Here is a 22,321-nt window from a genome sequence, read left to right as displayed (position 1 = left end):
GAGAAGCTGTAGCATGCTTACAATTGCTTGTATAAGCCTAGACTGCTTAAGCATCCAGCAACTGGGAAATTGTCAGATTCTGTGTACACATTTGCAGAGAGGCTTCTTTTTATATTACCACAGAAGCTAAACTGGATGTCAATTTTCAATGTTTGCTTTCTCAGTTCTTTGCTTTTTGATTTGACATTCAAATTCCAGCTTGGCAAAGTTAGTCATAATGCTAATCATTTGCCTTGATGTAAGATCCAGGAACCCAGATGGCTCACGGATCAGTGATGAAGAGTCTGAAAAAAAAAGTAATATTCAGCACCGCTGCGACTTGGGCTGTGGTAGATACAGTACTGTGTATTGCGACAGATCCTCAGCCGAGATCACAAATCTATGTTTCGACTGCAGACATTGAGCCAATTGTAGAGGTTTCAGAACAATACCTACTATTTTCAGAGACAGGCCTCTCTTTCAGTAAAGGGAAATGAAGTGAATTTTGGAATTTTTTTTCAATTCCACAGTTAAAAGGAAAATCTTCAGTCCATTCGTACTCACTCATCAATATAATTGCTGAGCCCAGAAACACTTAGCTTCCAGTTCAGCTAAAATTGATTGGGGTGAGATTAGTGTGGAAATTTCCTTTCACTGTAGAGACTTTCTTGGATGAGTGATAGATAATGATCCACATAAGTCAGAGATTCAGCAAAATTTTGCTAATATAGTTAGTAATTCTCCCAATGCAACTTGGAAGCTATGAAGAAATTCCATAATTAACGTATTAATTAATTTCTCAATGAAAACTACCATCCATTGGGTTAGGTTAGCAAATGCACTGCTCATCATCATTCTACACTTCACAGATCAACAGGTTAATTAGCGATTGCATTAACTGATTTCATTGAGCATAGTAGTCTTACAGCCCATGTGCTGCAATTGGAGGGCACGGAGGACTGAGGAAGGAATGAGTCTGTGTTCTCATTTCTGCTTGGCAACTAATGAGCCTCCTAAGGAAAGAACAGCCAAATGGCAACAGAGTTGGGCGTGTAGCTGTGATACCGTAATGATTGAATAGTTTGTATTTTGCTCTGGCTGAGGTATACATCGATGCCAGGAACGTAAGAATGGGAGTATGCCATTCAGCCCTCAAACCAATTCCACCATCCAATGAAATCATGACCGATCTGTGGTTTAACTCCATATACCTGTCTTTGACCCATATCCCTTGATACCTTTGCTTAACAAAAGTTTATCTATCTCTGATTTAAAATTAACGACCAATTGGCATCCATTACCATTTGTGGAAGAAAGTTCTCAACCGCTACCACCCTTTGTATGTAGAAATGGTTCCTAACATCTCTCCTGAATGACTGAAAACAAGCAAGGCTGGAGATCACAGCAGGCTAGACAGCATCCACGGAGACAGAGCAAACTAACATTTTGAGTCTAGATGACTTTTTCATTTGCTCCTGAATGGTCTGGCAAATATGTTGCCGAGTACTATAATCTCCAATGAGTGGATGTAGTTTACCCTCGTTTACCGCGCTGATGTCTTGAAGACTTCAATCAAATAACCTGTAAGCTTCTAAATTCCAAGAAATAGTCCTTCCTCATAATACACAGTCCTTCCTCATAACTTAACCGCTGAAGTCAAGGAAGAAAAACACAAATTGCTTGAAGATCTCAGCAAGTCAGGCAGCATGTGTGGAGAGAAATCAGAGTTAATGTTTTGGGTTCAAGTGACCCTTCTTCAGAGTCAACACAGTTTGGAGCTGGAGAAACACAGCAGGTTAAGCAGCAACGGAGGAGTAGGAAAGTCGACATTTCAGGTGAATGGTCCCAGACTTGTTGACTTTCCTGCTTGTCTGATGCTGCCTGACCTGCTGTGTTCCTCCAGCTCCACACTGTGTTGTCTCTGACTCCAGCATCTGCAGTTCTTGCTATCTCTCTCCCAAGGAGTGGTGCTTATGTTTGCTCTCAGTACTCCAAGTGGGGTTTATCCAAGGTATTGTGTAACTGCGGCGTAACTTCTTCATCTTATACTCCAGACCTCTTGACGTAAAGGCTGGCATTCCGTTAGCTTGGTTATATATCTTTTGCACCTGTTCATGGCATTTTAAGGTCAGTGCACCTGAACCTTGCAGGCTGTTTGAGCATCAACATATTTAGCTTAATACCATCTAGCAAGTACCTTGATCCATCCTTTATCAGTCTAAAATGGATGACTTCACAACCTGATAAGTTGACAATTTCATGGGGGCCGGTGTGAAGAGACGATCATTTACAAAAGAGGTACTTTGAAGTTGACCCTAGATGGAAGAAGGACAGATCTTGTCAATGCAAAAACCTTCTAACTGGCAAGAATTATGAAAAACTGCACCATCCTTGCAATAATACTCGAGGTGTATCTAAGTTATTTGTTCACATTTAGGTTTGCACCATAGAACTGTTGCACCCAATAATGAGGCCAAACAGTGAGGCAAATTTGTTATCCAATGTAAAATGGAAAATATGTCACTTGTTTCATTTGATTGGTCAGCATCCCTTTTTGAATCATGAAATTTCTGAAGTAAATGGAAAATAGTCGTACATCTGTAGCCTATCGTTTGATAAAATATGTGTATGTGCTTAAATATTAACAACTGTTAAGTTGGCTTGAAATGCAGTGTCACTTTATTTAAATTTTGCACAGAGTTTTCTATTTATTGTCATAACCCAAGTGTATTCACATGACCCTCCTGGAATGTCAACAATAATAACTGTGAATCTCTGTGCTGAGCATGGATGGAGTGGTTTAAGGGATATTGTGGCCATTAATGTTAGCATGCCTTGGGTACATTTGTAACTTAGTCTTTTCCAGCTGTCCTCCAGGGACGTGCCTGTCTTCTTTTATTGCTCAGTTCATGCAAAATTCGTTGTCTTGTATTGTGATAAGAGGAGTAGTAATAAGCAACAGTGAATATGCATTCCCAAATCTGGAATAAGATATTGAGAAACATACAAAGGTATTGCAAACCTACCATTTTGCCTACAACTAACCTAAGCATTTTCTAAAGGCCATGTTGTGAACTTACAGTTCATCAGGGAATATTTATGTATACTTTTAAAGTATCCTCACATGACTTGCGAGAATGACAATATAAAAACAACATGCATTTTCATGACATGTTTAATTTGAAAAAAATTCCACGGTACTTCACCATGGGATAGAACTTCAGGTCAGCATGGAAGAGCAGTGCTCACTGATGACAGCTATTTCAACTACCTGCTTACCGTTTTTTATCCTTCCAGCCTTGGCTTCAGCAGTTTTTCAACAAGGAGCGACAGTTGGGAGACCGCAGAATGATCATGATTCTAGCAAAACCAACCCTTTTCAGGTCATGAACAGAAGACATGTCCTTTTGAAATCCATCTTCGGTTCATTGGCTCGCGTTTCCAAGTGGAGCCATCGTTCCCGATGCTGCCCAGGCCTGCACCACCCAGCGATGTTCACCCCTCCCCCTTCACACTCCTAATGACTTCTAAATCCATCCAACTGCTTTGACAGCCCTTCCAGCAATGTTCATCTTCTTCCCTCACTACCTGACATTGTTCAGTCTCCCTTATGCGCTCAACTGTCCCTCACCCACTTGGAAATCTTCACCGCATCATTTTCTCCACTCCTCCAACCCTGGCAAAAAAAGAGAAGTTTACCCTTCTCTGTGCAGACCCCAAACGTCACTGACTCTGCCAGAGTTGGCTGCCATGAAGTCAGGGTTCCAGATGGTGAATCAGGAAAGGGAGAAAACATGCAGTCTGATAAGCTGAAGTCATGGCTGTCTATGGTGGCACAATGCAAATGGTAAGAGCCCAAAAGAGACACTGTTTGAGGCATGAAACATTTGGTGAGGAGTGGTCGAGTGGCATTATTGCAGGCAGTGTTGGTATGGAAGGATTTAAATGCACACTCAAATTTGGCATGGTTGGTGTTTGGGAGCCATTATAGTTTATGTGAAGACCGTGATAATCGGTGAGTAGCATTTAGGTCAAGAGATAATGGGAACTGCAGATGCTGGAAAATCCGAGATAACAAAGTGTGGAGCTGGATGAACACAGCAGGCCAAGCAGCATCTCAGGAGCACAAAAGCATTTAGTACATTATGGGTTGTGAATGGCAGAGATTTTAATGAGCTGAAGTTTGCAAACAGCTGTTGGTAAAATTGCAAAGCCATGTATAGGGATTCCAGTTGGGAATGATTTTATGTCAAGAGTGGAAGTGGGTAATGTACAAAAGGAAATATAGTTGGTTCATATGAAGAGCTATAGGCTGGAGCTCAGGTCAGGATCAGATAGGATTCCATCATTACACAGATCCTGAGACATTGGCAGGGAAAAGGGGATGCAGAGTTATGAGCCTTGTGTTGGCTGTGACCGGGTCCAAAGTTAATGGATTAGTAATTTATTTTATTGGAAGAAATTGTGATCCATCCAGGACTGGATGTTGGGCAAGCAGATTGAGAAAATAAGCTCCACAGATGTCTAATGTCGTTAACTGATGTGTCTTCAATGTGCCTCAGTTCCACAACAATGTGGTTAATTCTTAAGTGCTCAGCCTAGGCAAGTTGGGATTGACAATATAAGTGATGTCCACATCCCAGAAATAAATATTTTAAATAAGCTTACTGATAAAGTCAGTTATTAAATTCAAAAGCAAATTACTACTGATGCTCAAAATCTGAACTAAAAGCAGAAAATACTACTCCGTAGTAAGGGAGAAACATCCTGAAGTATTAAATCTGTCTCTCACTTCACAGATACTATCTGCATATTTCCAGCATTTTCTCTTTGCTGACAGTTATTGTGTTCCGTAGCTGGTACCTTTCTAGTATGATTATGATTAGTTTCCAAATTGTGCAGTTACTGGTTCCCTGATGTGGCCATTTTGTGGTTAAACAATATGCCGTCTTGAATGTCCTGAGTTTTATTTCCCTATTGAAGAGAATTCATCAAACACATTGGGAACTGCCCTTATAGCCAGTACGATAGTTCATATCGAAACACAATGAGGAGTTTGAAATTGCTCTGTTAAAGGACTGGCTTGCTTTTGCTGAAGTTATCTATGGAAATTGTAACACATTAGCACAGATATTTTCTATTGTGTTCAAAGCTGCACTGTACCTTTAAAGAAAAAGTTTTTACATAAGCATCAATAGTATTTTACAGCGGCAGCAAAATGAAAGTTGCTGAAAAAACTCAGCAGATCTGGCAGCACCTGTGAAGAGAAATCATTTTGAGTTAACATTTTAATGAGTTAACATTTCAGGTCCGGTGACACTTTCTCAGCAACTTCTGTTTTTATCCCTGATTTACAGCATCTGCAGTTCTCCTGGGTTTTATTTAGTAATTTGCAGCAGGTTTTTTTTTGCATAAAATTGCAAAATTTAATTATTCTAATTCTGGGGCTACCATTAACGCTGTGAAATTATTATACGTCTTGGCACAAAACCGCATGCTGTGTGAAGCCAAACATGATCATTGAATTATACAGCACAGAAAGAGTCCATTGGAGTCATCATGCCTTTGCAGGGTCTTCAGAAGTGCTTTTCAATTAAACCCATTCATGTACTCTTACCTTAATACTCTACTGTTGCTGTACTCCACACTAATGTATACATCTTCCAGGCGCTTTCCTTTTACCAAGTTAACTGGATCTTACAGAGCCCAAAATTGACCAGCCCTTCACCCATTTCTGGTTTTATCCAATTCAACCATTCGAAAATGAGATTAAATGCATACCCCTTTTCCTGCATTTAGTAGAGCACTTTTGTTCAACTGAATATGACAGTAATGGACTTGAATTCAATGCAAACATGTAACTTTCCTAGAACTTAATTTTTCTCTCTCTTAATGAATTGGGTGGTAACATACTGAACAGGACAAAATCGTATCCAACAAAAGTTGGGGGGAAAGCAAGCAATTAACTTTCACAGCTTCAGGATGCACCAAGGAATTATTTGGATAATGAAGTATTTGTCAATTCTTCTGATGTAGAAGAGAATAGGATCCATGTATAGATTAGAAAATAACACATTCCAGAACACTCAATTATCTGTAAATCCAACTGTTTATGATTAAACTAAAGCAACTTAAGTTGGAGCATAGCACAATACAGGCACTTCGGCCCACATGCTGTGCCTAACTTTTACCCTAACCTAAGGTTTATCTAACCTGCACTCCTACCTTATGCAGTCATCCATATGCCTATTACCTGCTTAAATGCCCCTAATGAGGCCAACTCCACTACCCTCTCCGGCAATGCATTCCGAGCCCCGACCACTTTCTGAGTAAAAAACCTACCTCTCACGTCTCACGTCGACCTGAAACGTCAAACTTTCCTGCTCCTCCGTTGCTTGGCCTGCTGTGTTCATCCAGCTTCACACACTGTTATCTCACAATACTCCAGATGTGGCCAAACCAGGCTTTTGTACAGCTGGAGCATAACTTCATGGCTCTTGAATTCAATCCCTCTATAAATGAAAGCTAACACACCGTACTCCTTCTTAACATCTCTATCCACCTGGGTGGCAGCTTCCAGGGAACTGTGGACATGAACCCCAAAATCACTCTGCTCCTCCACGCTGCCAAGAATCTAAGTTAATTGTAAACTGTAAGGACTGCGGAAGCTGGAAGCTCAAGTCAATAAATGTGAAGCTGGAAAAGCACAGCAGGTCAGACAACATCTGAGGAGCAGGTAAGTTAATGTTTCAGGCAGAAAGCCTTCTTCAGAACTGGGGAGGGGAGCCCAGAAGTAAATAGATGGAGGGGATTGGGACTGAGGCGAGGACAAATGAAACAGGGATAGGTGGATGTGCGCAAGGGGGTTATTGTGGTCGGTCCGTGAGAAGGGTGAAGCGGACTAGCTTGGATATTGACTCCACCAGCTTCAAAATCTCTCCACCCCCAACCTGTCCATCTTCCAACTTACCTATCCACTCCACCCTTCCCACCCAACCACAGTAATCCCCTACTTGCATCGACCTATCTCCATCTCACCTCCTCTCTGCCCGACCCCACCCTCTCCCTCTCCCTCCCCATCCCCCTCCCCAGTTCTGACAAAGGGTTTTGGCCCGAAACATTGACTTCCCAGCTCCTTGGATGCTGCCTGACCCGCTGTGCTTTTCCAGCTCCTCGTTTAGTGACTTAAGTTAATTGTAGTTTTGTCAATTATGTTAGCTATATTTATGACAAGGTTTATAACCAATTCCAAGCCACATTTGAAAAAGGTGGGATCTCTAGCTTTTGGATGAGGCTATATATTCGAATTCAGTAAGGCATACACATCAAAGCTTGTGAAGTCTCTAGCTTACTAAGTGCTATTTATACATCAATGTTTAAAATAAAACAAATGGCAGCTGTTACTCATTGCAATCACTTGCCTCTTTTTATATGTTGTGATGATTTAGTAATGTTTTAAGACCTTATTTTAATTCCAGTTTAATGATACAACAAGATTAATATTTCAGCTTAGTCCACTGTTCGTAGTACATACAGCCTTTACAGGTTTTGATAAAATTGTTTTTCTCCGTCAGCAATGGGATTGTAGAAAAGTTGCAGCATTGTGTTGATGCAAATATTATTAAGAAAGAGTTTTCTCATTAATAAATCAGTTTCATTGGGCCAATTCATTTACATAACCCTTGTATGTGTATCTAAAATTAATGTATGTAAACACAAATACACATACATCAAGTATTGGCAAAAATCCCAGAAGTATTTAGTCATCTGATGTTTTAGGTATAACATTTACTCCAACCCAAGATCATCAAAAAATACCCTAATTTATCCTCTCAGCAGTTTAGAGACTTTTCTCAGAGTTTAAGTAACATCAAGCTTAAAAAATAAGTTATGAAAGTAACCCGCAGGCAGCATTTCCTCTCATTATATTTTTTGCTGTGCAGAACTGTGAGGCCCATGAGTGGCAGCAGCTTCTGAAACTGGACGTGAATGCTGGCAATGACATTGGCACACTGATCAGTGTAACCTAGAGGGAACGTAACCCTCAGAACTTTGATTGTAGGGATTCAGTGACAGCAATGCAATTACAGTCCAGGCGAGATGGTTAGCGGTATATCAGTTAAAGATTCTGAAAGAGTTAATGGTGGAGACTACATTGAGCTCCACCCAATTTGATGATGCCATACTATCTTGGGCTGGGGAAGAGTTCAGCGAACGATCTTGATGCTGGTAGATATCTCGTTAGTGTCTCCTGATAGTTAGTGTCTAACCAGCCAATGTAACTTGTACCTATTGACATCACACAATAAACTCCATCTTGGTAAGACAAGTGTCTCCTCTCAATAATAATAAGTTGTAACCAGATAAACTCTTTGACCCAGTGGTGATTCTTGTATTACAGTGGCAGTCTCCCTGCCTCTGGTTCAGAGGTCTTGGTTCACGCCCATCTGGCAACAGAAACTAATGTGTCAGCAAACTTGCTCATGAAAGTTCAAATGACTTCTTACATAATTTCGATGATGGAAGTACATTCAGAGGCCAGTAAGTGGCCATGTTGGGTTTGTCCCACTTTCTGTGGAGACAGCATACTCGGTCAATTTTCTACATTGTCCGTGGGTACCTGTATTGTGACTGGGCTGGAACAGCTTGAATTGGAGCGCAGGTCTTTCTCGAGCACAAGCCTACAGCACCTTTGCCACAATGTTGACGCGGGCCATAGCCTTTATCTTTTGCCTCAATCTTTTTCTTGATAACATGGAGTGAATCAAATTGTCTGAAGACTGGCATCAGTGACAGTGGATACTGGAGATGTCAGGAGTAGGCAAAAGTGGTTCATCCTCTCGGCACTCCTAGCTAAAGCTTTGTGCAACTTCAACTTTTCCTTTTGCACTGAGGTACTGGACAACTCTATTATTGGGGCTTGGGATAATTGTAGAACCACCCCCACCACCAGCACATTCACAACTGGATATGGCAAGACTGTAGAGCATTTATTTGAGACATCTTAGCCCTGTTTATTGCATGCTGTTTCCATTTTGGCATGCAGATGGTCTTGGACTGTAGCTTCATCGCACTGAACATGATTTTGAACAATGCCTAATGCTAGTCCTAAAATGCCATCCAGCAAACTTCATTGATCTAAGGTTTAAACTGATGGCACTTGTAAAAATCATAAGGTTCTAGATTATGGTTAAATACTATACTGGTGAAGCTGATGGCCCAAGTGCCCCATAGACGCCCAGTTTTGAGTTGCTAACTGCCACGCAATAAGGTGGAGGGGTGTCTTAACTATGAAAACAAGGCTTTCTCTTCACAGTGATTTGGCTTGGACAGTCCCACAGATACTGTCATAGGCAGGTGAATCTGTGACAGATGGATGAGGACACGGTCAAGTTGGTTTCCTATTGTAGATTTCCCCCCCTGTGTGTATGTGGCCTTTTGCTATGATGCTTAATGAGGTCTGAAGTCTGTGTCGGAGATTACTCTGGCAAGTGTCTACCACTGTGCTGCACCCCACTGTATGATAGACTGATCAATTGTCAACAAAATAATGCCAACCATCCCACAGGAAATATGGATCAAAAGGCAATGTGGATTGACTGCAGAAATGTAATTATCCCTTTCTGGCCTGAGTCTAGAAACAGCCTTCCAAGAAAACTAGATGGCCGGAAAACTTGGTACAATCACTGGAACACACCGAAGGGACGGTGATGGTGCCTAGAACATTGTCTGTATAGTATGATGTCCTGTGAATATGACTATGTCTAGTTGCTTGGCTGCACTATGGAACAGCTCCCTCAATTTTGGCACAAGCCCTCAGCTATTGGTATGGAAGACTTTGCGGGGCCCACAGTGGGAATGAACTCATTGTCATTTCAGATTTCTAGCTTGATCCCTTCCATTCCTCCTTACCTTCTCTGTAGTTGACCTGGCCAGCCAACTTCATTGCTGTAGGTCTGAAGTGACATCTCAGCCAGACGGAGTAACTACTGTCTATTTAACATACGAGAAGGGTTTTACAGTAACCAACAAGAGTATTTGCGAACTACATTCACAAATTTTGTAATAAAATTTAGTTGAATGCATCTGCTCCTGTGTTGGGATTTTTACCTCCGTCTGCAGGTTGTTATTCTTGGTCAATGGGTTTCAAAATTGGTAATATTCCTGCTATGCTATCACCTTCCCCTGTCCTCATGCCATAGAGAAAATCCATCAATAATTCGGTAGATTCACAAGAGGGAAATACAGTTTAAGATGAGATTGGGTAAATTTGCGCTATATTCCTGGAAAACCAGTGTTCATAGGAGGCATGGAAAAAATCTACTAAGACAGTTAAAATAACAAAGTAAATTAGACAGCGGCTGACCTCTTCCCATAGCAGGATCTAGCAGTAGAGCAACATCTCAACGAGTTAAATGTGCATTTTTTTTTCGGGATTAATTATGAATCAGGCAACCTGCAAACACTATAGATTCAAAGATGTGATCAGAGATAATGGGAACTGCAGCTGCTGGAGAATTCAAGATAACAAACTGTGAAGCTGGATGAACACAGCAGGCCAAGCAGCATCTCAGGAGCACAAAAGCTGACGTTTCGGGCCTAGACCCTTCTTCAGAGGATCTGATGAAGGGTCTAGGCCCGAAACGTCAGCTTTTGTGCTCCTGAGATGCTGCTTGGCCTGCTGTGTTCATCCAGCTTCACACTTTGTTATCTACTATAGATTCAAAGTCAGTTTAAGCATGTGCATGAAAATAGCCACTTCGTTGGAACGGTAATATTGAGGAAAGCCAAGAAGGTAGACGAAAAAGACAGACGTGTCATGGCTAACAAGATGGCACAGCAGGTTCAACGAACTGAATGTTCTGCTCCTGTTCCAAAATTTTTAGCCATCTGGCTTTCTTTTGAAGCCTGCTACTGTCAGACCAGAAAAGGTAATATCATTCCTGCAGCCAATCCATAATGTTTGTTTTACCCTTATTTCCTGTGGGATATTTGGCATTATTTTGTTGACAATGGATCCGATTTTCAAGTTTCAGCAGTCCTCTTGTTTTCACTTGAGGTGGGTTCTTTACCTCCCTGTTCCTGAGGAATTCAGTAACAATAGCTATTTTGTTGGGCTTTGTTAAATTATCATTTGGATGTAATGCCTGCTTTTCAACATTGTTCGTACTGTTTTACCAGTCATCATAAAACTTTTTCTATTATAAAACTGCATAAAATGTAGTCAGTAAGGAGAAAGCTGTTTGCATGTGGGCTCACACCCAAATTCGTGAATAGTTAACGAGAAGGAATAATTGCTCACCCTACCACAAGGAGCTCAATTGTCAGTATTCATTCTCTACAATGCATTTTACAAAGTGCGTTGAACTGCTTAAAGAGCTGTATTACTGAAAATGAGCTATTAAAGTAGTCAGGTTTATGATTCCTAATGTGTGTTCTGTGCGCCAATCATTAAAAAGTAATTCTGCCCATTTTGCAGAGGCCATAAAATAATTCAACTTACAAAAATTATTAGCACACATCACACACCATACACATGATTGGTAGTCCAGGTCTGCAAAATCAACGTTTCATACATCTGCAAACTTGGTGGACTATTAATAACTTATAAGAAAAGGAGAGCTGGGAAAGAAAAGCACTTTCTCAAAAAATACTCTCTTAAAATAGCTCCTGCTCAAGTGATATCTTCAATAGAAGCTGTTACTTCAAGCTACACTGAAGGCCAACCTACCTTTGCCCATTTCTTGAAAATTCACTACCAACTGACTATGCATCAAAGATTTCTGCCATGTTGGACAATCATGGACGTTATTTGATTTGTTTCTGGATTAATTGGAAAAAAAACCACAATAGATTTGCTTCAGTCCACTCCTGCAACCTACATCATCGTAACCACTAAGAAGGTGATCAGTAGAGCTTTGTGTTATTTAGTAATGTTATCAAGTACAAGCAAACTTCCCACTATTACCAACTATACATCGAGATGGACTTGTGTCACAAACAGAGCACTGTGTTGTGTATTGTTCTGCTCTTTCTGTGCAGCTATGTTTAACATTGACGAGTCCATTTGAGGCCACACATTGCAAATATACTTACTTCCCGAGGTAAATTAAAGATGATAGTTCTAACCAAGATCACAGAATCATAGATTGGTTACTGGTGAATAGGTAATAGTTCTGAAAGAGTTAATATTTGAACTACACTGTGCTCGGCCTCATCTGGTGATGTGTCCTAGCCTCTTGGTGGAAATCAGTTGGACTCATGTTGGAGGCACATGATTCTTTTCTAGCTTGTGTTAGCAGTATTTAAAAAGCCTAAGGGTTACAGTAAGCTGGGGATATTTGCTGAAATATAACAAACTTGCATCCTGTTTCTTTTCTGAAGAAGGGTCTAAGCCCAAAACGTCAGCTTTCCTGCTCCTCTGATACTGCTTGCCCTGCTGTGTTCATCAAGCTCTACACCTTGGTATCCTGTTACATAAGATAGGCCTCTTCTGCTGAGACTTATTGCAGAGATCCCACTAGAGACTGCTGAATATCCCGTGTGTATTAGTAAAGAAAATAGAATTGGTTGTAACACTGGCCAAAGGTCCTTAGACAACACCTTCTCAATGCACACCACAAGTATTCAGAAGGAAAAGGGCAACAGATACATGGAAACAATAACATCTGTAAGTTCCCCTCTAAGACACCGACATCCTTACTTGGAAATATATTGCCATTCCTTCAGTGTCACTGAGTCAAAGTCCTGGAATACCCCCTCTCTAATAGCATTATGGGTCTATCTGCCGAACATGGCTGAAGTGATTTAAGAAGGTAGCTCACTACCACCCTCTCAAGGGCAACCAGGGATAAGCAATAAACACTGTCCCACAAGTGAATTTAAAAAAGCTACCTTGATCATGAGCTGTCAATGGTTGGTCCAGGGCCTTGTGCTTCCTACATGGTATCAGTGGTGGGCATTGGTGCTGAACACCACAGTTATGGTGCAGTAGGAAGTCCCATCAGTGCTGGCTAACTGGAAGAGCACCACTCCCTGGCCTTTTCCCTGCACTTCTGCAAATCGTGTTAAGATAATTATCCAGTACACTCTTGAAGGCATCTGCTGAAGCAGGTGGCTGTCAGATACTCGAAGCCAGAAATTGAAGCTGCAGCTAAGTCAAACCCTGTATATAGTGGAGAAGGGAATTCTTCCTGATGTTAAAGTATTGTAAGGAAGTGCTTTGGGAATAGATGGGTGGTATTTTGTTGTGTTTTTCAAAACATTTAAACTCATTATTTGTAAATAGTTTTGGTTTATTCTATTTTGTTTTCATTTTATTTTCCAGAAAAATTTCTGTTTATTGTTAAAACCAAATCTGCAGCATTGCATGCTTGTGTTTCAGTGAAAGGCCACCTCATTTAAAAAAAACAAAGTAAGATTTATAAATACAGGTTTCAAGCTAGGATTTGACTTGTCCAGTAATAACGTCAGCTGGGATCATAACATACTACACACAGAAAATCTGTTTTCCCTAAAGATAACTTGATTCCCTGTGAAATAGAATTCAAATGTGTGTCCCAAAGAGTTTTAATGCTCAAGTATTTTGATGGTGAAATTACCAAAATAATAAGATCGTTAGGAAGCAAAGCACTTCCACTGTAAAAGCCTTCCTTGGGATGCCGACCAATCAAAAATGACTATTTGATGACCCACTCCAATTGTTTAAAGATGACAGTTTGCAAAAGATATAACAGCTAAAGAGGCTATGCACAAAGAGAACCAATTTGCATGGGATGAAAATTGGGCAGATTTGATAATGGACAGTTTGATCAGTCCCACTAGATTATCACTCAGACTGCTAGGCTGAAAGTGAGCCCTGTCAGCTCTTCAGTGGTAAGTCCATGTGAAATTCATAGAATTATTGAGATGCTAAAGTATGACTAATAAGTTAATAAAAATAATTGTGCTTGGTTGGGCAATCCTGGGATGGGGAGAACATGTTTTTAATAAAAATTTATTAAATTTTTAAGACTTAAAAGGACGTAAAACAGGAAGATTTTGGCATCGTATTTAAGGTCAACAAAGCCAGAGCACTGTCTGAGCTGCTTTAGAAGTCAATCAACTTAAGGTTGTCATGGTTCTGTGAGATATACTCACAGAATAATGTAGGAATGACTAGTGAAGGTAATGATCTGGGAATGGTTAGTTCTGAAGTTAGAGAATGCAATGTGGAATCATTAGCTTTGTTTGAAGCTTAACGTCCTTCATGTCATAATAGCCTAGCTCCTGAAGCAAGCATTAGGGCAACATCAGACTAAGATGGATAGATCTTGAACTGTTCTGGGGTGGAGGAAGAAACTTGATGTTGAGGCCAAGATCAGATCAGTCATGACCTCAGTTGAAGTGGGAGGAAGTGCAAGAACATAGAACAGTACAGCACAGTGCAGGTCCTTCAGCCTTCGATGTTGTGCGAAATTTTACCTAACCCTAAGGTCTATCTAACCTCCACCCCTACCTTATATTGTCACCCATATGTCTATCTAATAGCTGCTTAAATGCCCTTCATGCAGCTGACTCCACTACCCTCTCCGGAAATGCTTTCCACACCCCTACCTCTCTGAGTAAAGAACTTACCTCTGACGTCTCCCCTATATCTACCTCCACTCACTTCAAAACTGTGCCCCCTCATAAGAACTACTTCCACCCTTGGAAAAATCTCTGCTGTCTACTCTATCTGTACCTCTGATCGTGGCCCACTCTATTTTTTATTCATTCATGGGATGTGGGCATCACTGGCTAGGCAGCATTTATTGCCCTTCCTGCATTGCCCAGAGGGCAATTAAGAGTCAACCATATTGCTGTGGGGCTGGAATCACATGTAGGCTAGACCAGTTTACTTGCCTGAAGGGCAATATTTCCTCAAAAATCGACAATGGATTTACAGTCTCATTAGACTCTTAATTCCAGGTATTTTTCTAATTTACATCCCACCATCTGCCCTGGCGGGTTTTGAACCCGGGTCCCCAGAGCATTATCTGGGTCTCTAGATTAACTGTCCAGCGATAATACCACCAGGCCATTGCCTCCTACTCCTGTTTTTCCTTTGATTTTGTTTGTAGGATGTGGGCATTGCTGGCGAGGTCGGCACTTAATGTCCATGCTTAATTGCATTACCCAAAGGTATTGTTAAGCTCAGAGATAATGGGAACTGCAGATGCCGGAGAATCCAAGATAACAAAGTGTGGAGCTGGATGAACACAGCAGGCCAAGCAGCATCTCAGGAGCACAAAAGCTGACGTTTCGGGCCTAGATCCTTCATCAGATGAAGGGTCTAGGCCCGAAACGTCAGCTTTTGTGCTCTTGAGATCCTGCTTGGCCTGCTGTGTTCATCCAGCTCCACACGGTATTGTTAAGCTGCCTTCTTTAATTATTTTGGATCACCGTGTGTATGTTAATCGGAAGTCCTGTGCAGTCCTCTGTCCTGCCGCACAGATTTATGCTTTTCTCCAAATGCCAACTTCATGAACTTAGTTCATTCTCTGTGTGAACATATCTATGTCTGGAGGCCTCCTCCACCTTCTGAAAACAAGTTTTAAAGAGAATTAATTTATGAGAATGTCGAACGGACTGGAGGGTTTCAGTTATAAGAAGAGGCTGTGTATAGGTTGGGACACTGGAGCATCGATGTTGAGGGATGACCTTATCGAGGTTTATAAAATCATTAATTGCATGGATAGGGTGAGTAACGAGGTCTTTTTCCCAAGCATTGGAGAAATCGAACTAAAGGACGTAGGTTTGTGGTAAGAGGGGAATGATGTGAAAAGGACCTGAGGGGCAACATTTTCACACAGAGAGTAGTGCATGTATGGAATGAGCAGCAAGAGAAACTGGTGGAGGTGGGTACAATTAGGACATATGAAAGGCATTTGGAAAATACATGACAGGAAAGTTTGAGGGATATAGGCCAAACATAGGCAAATGGGATTAGATCAGTTTAGTTTAGTTTACCTGGTTGGCATGGACGAGTTGGACTGAAGGGTCTCTTTTCCATGCTGTATGACTCTAAATGGAAGATAATTCCCCCCTGTTTAGTCTGAATTAGGCAGCTTTCAATAAGTAGCATAGCAGAGAAAAAGAAGAAAATAATGACCTATGGTTTTCCCAATAACAGCTGGATATGATGGTTTTTAGTTGAGCCATAAAAATCAGCGGGGTCTCTTCAGTTAGGGCCATAGCAAGGTCACTGAAAAGGGCTCAGATTAACCTTAAAGGAAGTGTTTATAGATAGGTTTTGGATGATTGCAGATTTTTGGCTTTGTATGGATCCCCTGCATGACTGCGCCATCTGTTAATGCACATTAGTTAGATTCAGATTTGAACAGTGGTCACTTGTGTGTTCACTGAATCATAACTCAACAAGCAATCAAAGTTTTCAGTGGGTTGAAGAGGGAGAATGCTAGGGCTGGGAGAAAAAAAGGGAATACAAAGAAGCGTGCATTCAGTTTAACAAGCTTGTCTAACCACATTTGTTTCCCCGATCTCCTCAAAGTCTTGCATACTTTTATTAAGTTGTGCTGCTTAAGACCTTTGCAAGACATATATAAGGGCACTAATCATTCAAGTTCTTCAGAATAACACATTGCATTATTAATAAGATTATTTCTGAAAATTTGACCATGTATTCAAATTTATTGTGGTTGCTAGGTTTGGCAAATACCGTAAAGAAGAAAAAGTTGGGAAGCTTGATCGTAAAGGGTCAAACAAGGGCAAGGTGGAAGAAACATACCCGTCTGAGGACGAGCGAACACAAATGAAGCAAGAACAAGAGAGGTATGACTATGTTGTACATATAAAAAAAAGAGTGTATTCTTTCTGATACTGCATGTAGAATTTGCCAAAATATACACACAGCATATCCAGTCATTGCAACATGGCACATCACAAAAACATCATAACAGTGAAAAGAGATTCTCTCACTGTTTGAATTCCTAACACAAAAATATAAAGCAGTCTGTGGAATTCTGAATTATATTCAAGAATGGTATTTTTATCTGATTGATTTATGAGAAAATCTATGACACAGTAGTTAAGGATCTAACGTTGTTTCACAGCCAGTTGCATTCATATTACGTGGTTATTTGAATTATTTTTATTTGGTCGTGGATGTGGGCATTGCTGGCTAGACCAACATCTATCCCAGTTTGCCCTGGAGAAGTTAGATGTGAGCTCTCGCTTTGAACCACCAAAATCCCTGTGGTGTCATTACATCAGTGTGCTGTTAGGTATGGAGCTCCTGAATTTTGACCCAGCAACAATTAAGGAAAAATTATTTTGTTCCAAGTCAAAATTTTGTGTGGCTTTCAGGGGAACTTGCAGGTGGTGATGTTCCCATGGGTCTGCTGTTTCTGTTCTACTAGGTGATATAGCTCACAGGTTTGAAGTTGCTGACAAAGGAGGCTTGGTAAGCTACTGCAAGAGATGTTGTGGATGGTGCACACTGCTGTCATTGTGCATTGGTGGTGAAGGAAGTCAATGCAGGAAGGTAGCAAATTGGATGCCAATCAAGCAGGCTGCTTTGTCCTGGACGCTGGCATGCCTCTTGCGTGTTGTTCGAGCTATATTCATCCAGGCCATTGGGGCGTATTCCATCATATTCCTCCTGATATATGCCATGTAGATGGTCGACAGGCTTTGGATGGACAGGAGGTGAGGTAGTTGTAGGTTTTTTTCTGACTTGCTCTTGTAGCCACTGTTTTGATATGGCTGGTCCTGTTCAGGTTCTAGTTAATGGTAACCCTGGAATGTAGGCAATTCAATGATGGGAATGCCATCATGCATGAAAAGATAATGGTTAGATTCTTTCTTATAGGGGATGATCATTGCCTGGCATTTGTATGGTTTGAATGTTACTTACCAATATGGAGTATGAGAAGCATTGTCAACATTTTAAAAGGCCTCCTCATTATATATTTATTTCGTTGGGTACCTAAATGAACGAGTCAACGCGAATAAAATACTTAACAATCGTTTATATTATGATATCAGCGGTTATTTTTATAATATATTTAACTATATATTTAAATCGTTATGTTTAGGAAATACCACCTTTTGAATTTACTTGCGACTACATCATGCAGCATTAGATGGTTTGGATTTGGAACAGCATTGAATTTAGAAGGCTAAGAGATGACATAATTCGTGTGTTTGGAATGAATATAGGTAGTGTTTGGCTGAACAAGGAGAAATTGGCCAGGATTTTAAAAAACTGGCAGATGTTTTTCCAGCACTTAGCTCATTTGGCTGAACTGCTGGCTTTTGATGCCAACAGCATGGGTTCCACTCCCAACCTGTCTGAGGTTACCGTGAGGATCCCACTTCCTCAACTTCTCCCCTTGCCTGAGGCGAGGTGACCTTCTTATCGTCATCTCTGTTGAAGCGGTTTACAAACCCATGGCCCTCTGGGACTTCCCAGCATTGATGAGGGTCGTATATGGCCCCCTGCGCAATCCCCATCATAGCAGGCTCTGAGGGAGCCCTGCGGTGTTAATTACAGAGAAAGGGCCAACAAGTTGCCATGAGGAATGTCACATCAGCCATGATCCTCTTGAATGGCTGAGCAGGCTCAAGAGCCCACAAGGTCTACTCCTGTTCCTATTTTTGTATGGAATTACCTGGGATTTGAAGATTCTACTGGGTAGTTCCCTGCTCCTGAAACCCTCTGAAAGTATCCATTTAAATCTGAGAATTTGGAGGGCTCATCTTCTGTAAAGTAAATAGCTTCTCAGAAGATAGGCAATAAAATATCTAGTCTAACTCATTCGTGACGATTAAATTGACCCCAAACATAGTTTACATACCCTTAAACATACCCCTCTCAGACCCCTTACACCAATAAAACCTGAATAGCGGCAGCCTGCCCCAACAGCTCCCTTTCTTTGTTACCCCCACGATCTGACCCTTTCTAGCCTGGGACTCGACAACCCTCAAGCCCCTCCACCCACACTGCCTGTCCAGGCTGATCTCTCCCAGCCCCTGTTCCAGATCCAATACCACTAACGTTCACCCTCTTCTGGCAGGAGGCCCATCCTTGCATGCCAGGCTTGATATCCCACCATTTTTTCGCCCCTGGCCACCTCCAAAGCTCCCACTAACCTGTTCTCACTATTCCGCTGTGATATACTCATCGCTTTCCTGCTGCCCCATGTCCCTGGCACACTTGGCACCAGCTCCCTTGCATCCTGCTTAGCTGGTATCCCAACCCCCAGTCCAGTAACCTCACATTTGCCCTTAACCTTTCACATGAACTGCCTGAGTGGCAGTTTGATTTCAAAATAAGGCAGTTGATGCAGTGGATTTTGGGGCCTCCATGGTCTGTGCTGCAAGGGATCTTTCAGAACAGAGGGACAGCTCTGCATTTCTGACAGAGCTCTGACCAGAATCTCTTGACAGAAATATGTTGCTGTTCCGTTACTTTAAAAAGTATAGAGGTTTCTACTCTTGAGTAAATCAGGTCCATTATTCACTCTTGCTGCTGAGCCCAGAGCAGGATGTTGTAAATCTAAAATTAGAGCTCGACTATTTAGGCATAATTTTAGATAGCATTTCTGTTTCCATCATGTTGGGTCTTAAATGCTTTTCATTGATCAAAGTCATCTTGGCAAATCCATCAAAATGACACTTTACATGATTTTGTCTATCATAATTACAAAAATACCCTCTCAACATTTGACATTTTTCACATTTCTTCCTTCATATTCCATGCCCCAACTCTGCCACAGTTTCTTCATTATGAAAGATTTGTAGCTCTGCTTGCAAGAATCACGTAGTTTTCTTCAGGGAGTAATTTTGTTGTCTGTCTCAGAATGGTGATCATATTGCTACCCTACTGTTGACCATGGGGAAGGTCTTCGACCTAACAGATAAAGCATATTTGCTGTAAGTACTATATCCAGACATAAAATGACACAAACACAATTGCTTGCAAACCTCTTGAGCAATTTAGCACAAGAACTCTTTCAAATTATTGTGGTGGTTCCAACTTTTTTAATCACCGCTCCCTAAATAAGAATAAGTTATGTGGGACAGCCCACGATTGTATCTATGATCGGGTACAATTCATGTATTGTCTGCTACTAATGTGTCATTTCTATAGGCTTTTTTCACAAAGTGTCCCAGTTTTTAAATAAACAACTTGGCTATCTGCCATCAATCCTTTGTGAACTGGGGTGTTCAGTCTAAACAACTGGGTGAAATGAACACTTGTCTAGGGAACATTCTCTCAACCTGTTGACTTGTTGACCTCCATAAAAGTAGAAGTTTTTTTGTAAAACGCGGAAATTTGATTCATTTGCAAAGTATGTATATATGAGTATCAGTCCTAATATAAGGAGCAAATGATCACGGCAACAGCTTGTTTTGTAACTCAGTTTCAATTAGAAACATGTTTCCTGATTATATTATACGTATTTTGTTTGTTTCCCACCTTTTCTTACATTGTTTGGAATTTACCGACTAAGTTTCAAGGGAAAATGGTAGATGAGTCTCAGTAGAAATTCAGAAATTGAGTTGCTTAAAATAACACTGTATGTGTGTTAGTAGTGATTTGCTAATTTTGAGAGTGCTGATTACAAATTTTCGAATTAAAACATGTTCACACTGAATGTTGTAATTTCAAAGAGAAAGATCTTAGGTTAAATTCAAGATCCATGCTAACTTCACGGTAAACAGTTGGGACAGTGCAAATGACATTGATCAGGAAGTAAAGAAATGACTTGGACTCCTAGCATTGCTTGACCCATGCTAGGAAGTGCGCATTTCAGCTCAGAGCAGGATTCAGTATAGCTGTATTGAATCAGTACCCAGATTAAAGATGCCGCATAAGTAATCTGGCCATTCATTATCTGTGAAGGCTGGTTAGCTCAGTCAGCTGGACGGCTGTTTTGTGATGCAGAGTGAGGCCAATAGCGTAGATTTGACTCCCACACCAGCTGATGATTCCATAAAGGACTTTGCTTCTCAACCTCTCACCTCACCTGAGGTGTGGTGACCCTCTGGTTAAAGTGCCACGATCATCTATGGTCTGGGAAAACAGTGTCAACTTTAGTTTCTTCGCATCCCTTCAATGTGGATGCAGGCCATTTGGCCCATCAAGTTCACACCAGCCTACAAAGACCATCCCACCTGAACCCACACCACTACGCTGTTTCTGTAACCCTGCGTTTCCCATGGCTAATCCACCTAGCCTAGACACTAGGAGCAATTTAGCATGACCAGCCCACCTAACCTGAACAACTTTGGACTGTGGGAGGAAACCAGTGCATCCGGAGGAAATCCACATGGAGAGAACATGCAAACTCCACACAGACAGGTGCCTGAGAGTAGAGTCAAACCCAGGTGCCTAGTGCTGAGGCAGCAGTGCTAACCACTGAGACACTGTGAACATTAATCTCCACCAGGGAATCATAGGCCTATGGGTTAGCTTTTCAAGAGCAGAGGAGACAAAACTGGCCAATGTTTGTGAATTTGATCTAAATTGCTTGTCCAACCAGCTTTAGCTAACTGCCAGGCCAGAGCCTAACAGGAGCAGGTGTTCTCCAGGAATGAAGAATAGAAATGAAAGAAAATTCGGGTGCATGCACTTTTTTTTAACAAATTGCCATAGCAACTTTTCAAACTGTCACAGGAGTCTTTCAAACCCAGTGAAATGTGTGCATACTCTTTAATTGATCATTTTTGATCCTAAATGATATTTAGGGCCTCAGTTGTTCGTGAGCTATTCTCCAATGAAAAGTTAAGCTTAGCTTAAAATGTTTGGATTGTTTTTAGGGATTGCAGTTGTTTTGGGATTATTTTTATGTGGTCTTGTCACATCTATCACTCTCCATCTGTCTGAAGTCAGCAAAATAATGCATATTAAAATTTATTTGCAATTACCAGAGAACAATGTTAAGTTCAAACCAAGCGTATCAATAACACTGAACACGAACAGTTGTGGGCCTGTGGGAAGCTGGTAGATTATGTTCACTGGCTCAGCATTATTGTTGACTTTTGTGCCAAACACACAGTTATTCCATAAATGACTGGGTTCTGACATTATTCTGATGATCACCCTGCTGAGGGGACGGGTTACAAAAATGTGACAACTTAAAGGTTTGATCTGTCAGGAAAGATATTATTACTATACAAAAAGATCCCAAAGTACCTCAGTATATATAGCCCACTCATTCTAGTGTTCAGCTGTAAATTGAATACCCTAAACCCAAAGGCTCACTGTTACTTCATTCAGCAGATAATGTATGCTGTTGTCATGCTTTTGCTGAAGATTTTCTTTCAAATTTAGTTTTCAGTGGTTTATACGACT

General features: G+C 41.1%; 1 protein-coding gene across 6 annotated transcripts in view; it reads left to right on the top strand.

Annotated features, from left to right (window-relative positions):
- The window catches only part of LOC125463564 (partitioning defective 3 homolog), a 798,969-nt gene that overhangs the window by 673,972 nt on the left and 102,676 nt on the right, over window positions 1-22,321 (top strand). For all 6 annotated transcript variants that reach the window (XM_048554970.2, XM_048554960.2, XM_048554990.2 and 3 more), the window contains one exon: window positions 16,666-16,791. In XM_048554970.2, coding sequence (XP_048410927.1) covers window positions 16,666-16,791 — 126 coding nt within the window. The remainder of the gene's footprint in view (window positions 1-16,665; window positions 16,792-22,321) is intronic.

The sequence above is a fragment of the Stegostoma tigrinum genome, chromosome 2 (genome assembly GCF_030684315.1).
Source record: "Stegostoma tigrinum isolate sSteTig4 chromosome 2, sSteTig4.hap1, whole genome shotgun sequence".
NCBI lineage: Eukaryota > Metazoa > Chordata > Chondrichthyes > Orectolobiformes > Stegostomatidae > Stegostoma > Stegostoma tigrinum.
Note: the sequence above shows the minus strand (reverse complement) of the source record. Positions and strands in the feature narration are given on the sequence as shown.